The sequence below is a fragment of the Lindgomyces ingoldianus genome, assembly GCF_010093535.1.
Source record: "Lindgomyces ingoldianus strain ATCC 200398 unplaced genomic scaffold BDR25scaffold_28, whole genome shotgun sequence".
In the NCBI taxonomy this organism is placed as follows: domain Eukaryota; kingdom Fungi; phylum Ascomycota; class Dothideomycetes; order Pleosporales; family Lindgomycetaceae; genus Lindgomyces; species Lindgomyces ingoldianus.
In genome coordinates this window covers 568,132-569,810 of record NW_022985189.1, presented here as the reverse complement: position 1 = coordinate 569,810, position 1,679 = coordinate 568,132, and the positions used below count along the sequence as shown (strand labels likewise).

The following is a 1,679-nucleotide window of genomic DNA, read 5'->3' as shown; positions in this document are numbered from 1 at the left end:
TAGGGGAGCGGCGGCGACTGTGTGCGTGAGTTCCTGAGAGAATACTTTCTCCACTGGCCTGGAGCGCTTAGTTGGATGGGTAAGGTGTCTGAAGGGATTCACGCCATCGATTTTCTCGAGTCGCTCGCGCTAGTAATAATAATCTCTATTACACATCAAGAGCCATACATGAATTTTTATTTAGGAAAGTAGTTGTTCCGACCTATACGCATTCGTGCATGAGATGAAGCGGTTTGTGCTGTACAGCTGGCCAGGATCCAACAGGCCGCTCTACAGGTATGCTGCAGTTCACTTGTATTTGCACCAGCCATGAGCGTAGCGAAGAGGAAGTTTGTCGACAAAGTACTTCGATGGATGAAGAGATTGCCCCGGGTAGAAGAGAATTGGACGGCATTGCTGCAGACGCTTGAAAGCCATTCGGAGCCGGTCAGCGCGGTAGACTTCTCACGACTGCAAGACCTTGGTGTCGGCATCGAGCGACACGACGGTCAAGCTGTGGGACGCTAACACGGGCGCGGTGCAGCAAACGCTCGAGGGCCATTTAAAGGCGGTCATGATGGTGGCCTTCTCGCCGGACAGCAAGGTGCTAGCGTCGGCATCGCACGACAAGACAGTCAAGCTGTGGGATGCTAACACAAGTGCAGAGCTGCAGGCCCTTGAAGACTATTTGAAGGCGCTCATTATGGTGGACTTCTCTCCAGACGGTAAGGTGCTGGCGTCGGCATCGCTCGACACGACGATCACGCCGTAGGACTCTAGTAGAGCAGTGCTTTCCTGCCGGACGGCAAGGTGCTGGCGTTTACATTTTACGGCAGGTCTATCAATCTATGGGACACTTGCGCGGGTACCGAGCTGCAGGCACTCGAGCGCCATTTGAAATGAGTCCACGTCATGGCCTTCTCGCCGGACGGTAAGCTGCTGGCAACGGCATCAGAGGATAATGTGGTCAAGCTATAGGACGTCAGCACGGATGATATGGTACAAACTTTCCAAAGTAGCGCTGATCCTCGCGTCATTTTGTTCTCCAATGACGGAACATTTCTCGAGACTCAACAAGGGATTATGCGTGTTCCCTCTTTCTTTCCTAGTGAAGCAACTTACACTCCAAATCTTATAAGCGAAATATCGCTCAGGGAGGAGGGGCTTACCTAGGGTATGACGAACATGTTTTGGATCCCTTCTGAGTACCGACCAGGTTGCGCTACTCTCTGTATGGGGACATCGTTGCTCTGGGCTATGACTCCGGCCGCTTGTCAATCTTAGAGGTTTCTTCTGTCGCCTCTCTTGTATCTTATCGTACTCTAAGCATCGAAACAGTTTCTCCTGTTGGTGATTTCATCAAAAGTTAACTCTATAATATCCATATGATCAGTCAAACAAGGCGATTTCTAAGCTTTAGTCTTGCTGCTATTAAGTGAACTATGTAGCACAGCAATGGATACAACGTCAATATAACTACTAGGGCAGCAGAGTGCCAAATAACGCTGTGTACTAAATTCTAACTGCGATGGTTAGTACGTCAGAGTACCAACGCAGCCATCCGTCAGCGCACCCGGCAGTGCAGCACTAAAGTACATCAAATTTAGTACTGGTTAGTAAAGTATAGAGGTGGTTATCAGTACAGTAACTATATATAATGCCCTTTTACTGGCCGTTTACGTTAGCCTGTATAGATTTTA

The 1,679-nt window shown here is 49.3% G+C and overlaps 1 protein-coding gene across 1 annotated transcript; it reads left to right on the top strand.

The window, feature by feature from the left end:
• Positions 1 to 255: 255 nt before the first annotated feature.
• Positions 256 to 1,152, top strand: BDR25DRAFT_233975 (WD40 repeat-like protein; the record flags this gene model as incomplete). The annotated part of the gene is made up of 3 exons (XM_033685459.1): positions 256 to 333; positions 440 to 747; positions 966 to 1,152. Coding segments are annotated over 3 exons (573 nt in total), but the record flags the coding sequence as incomplete, so codon positions are not given.
• Positions 1,153 to 1,679: the final 527 nt, after the last annotated feature.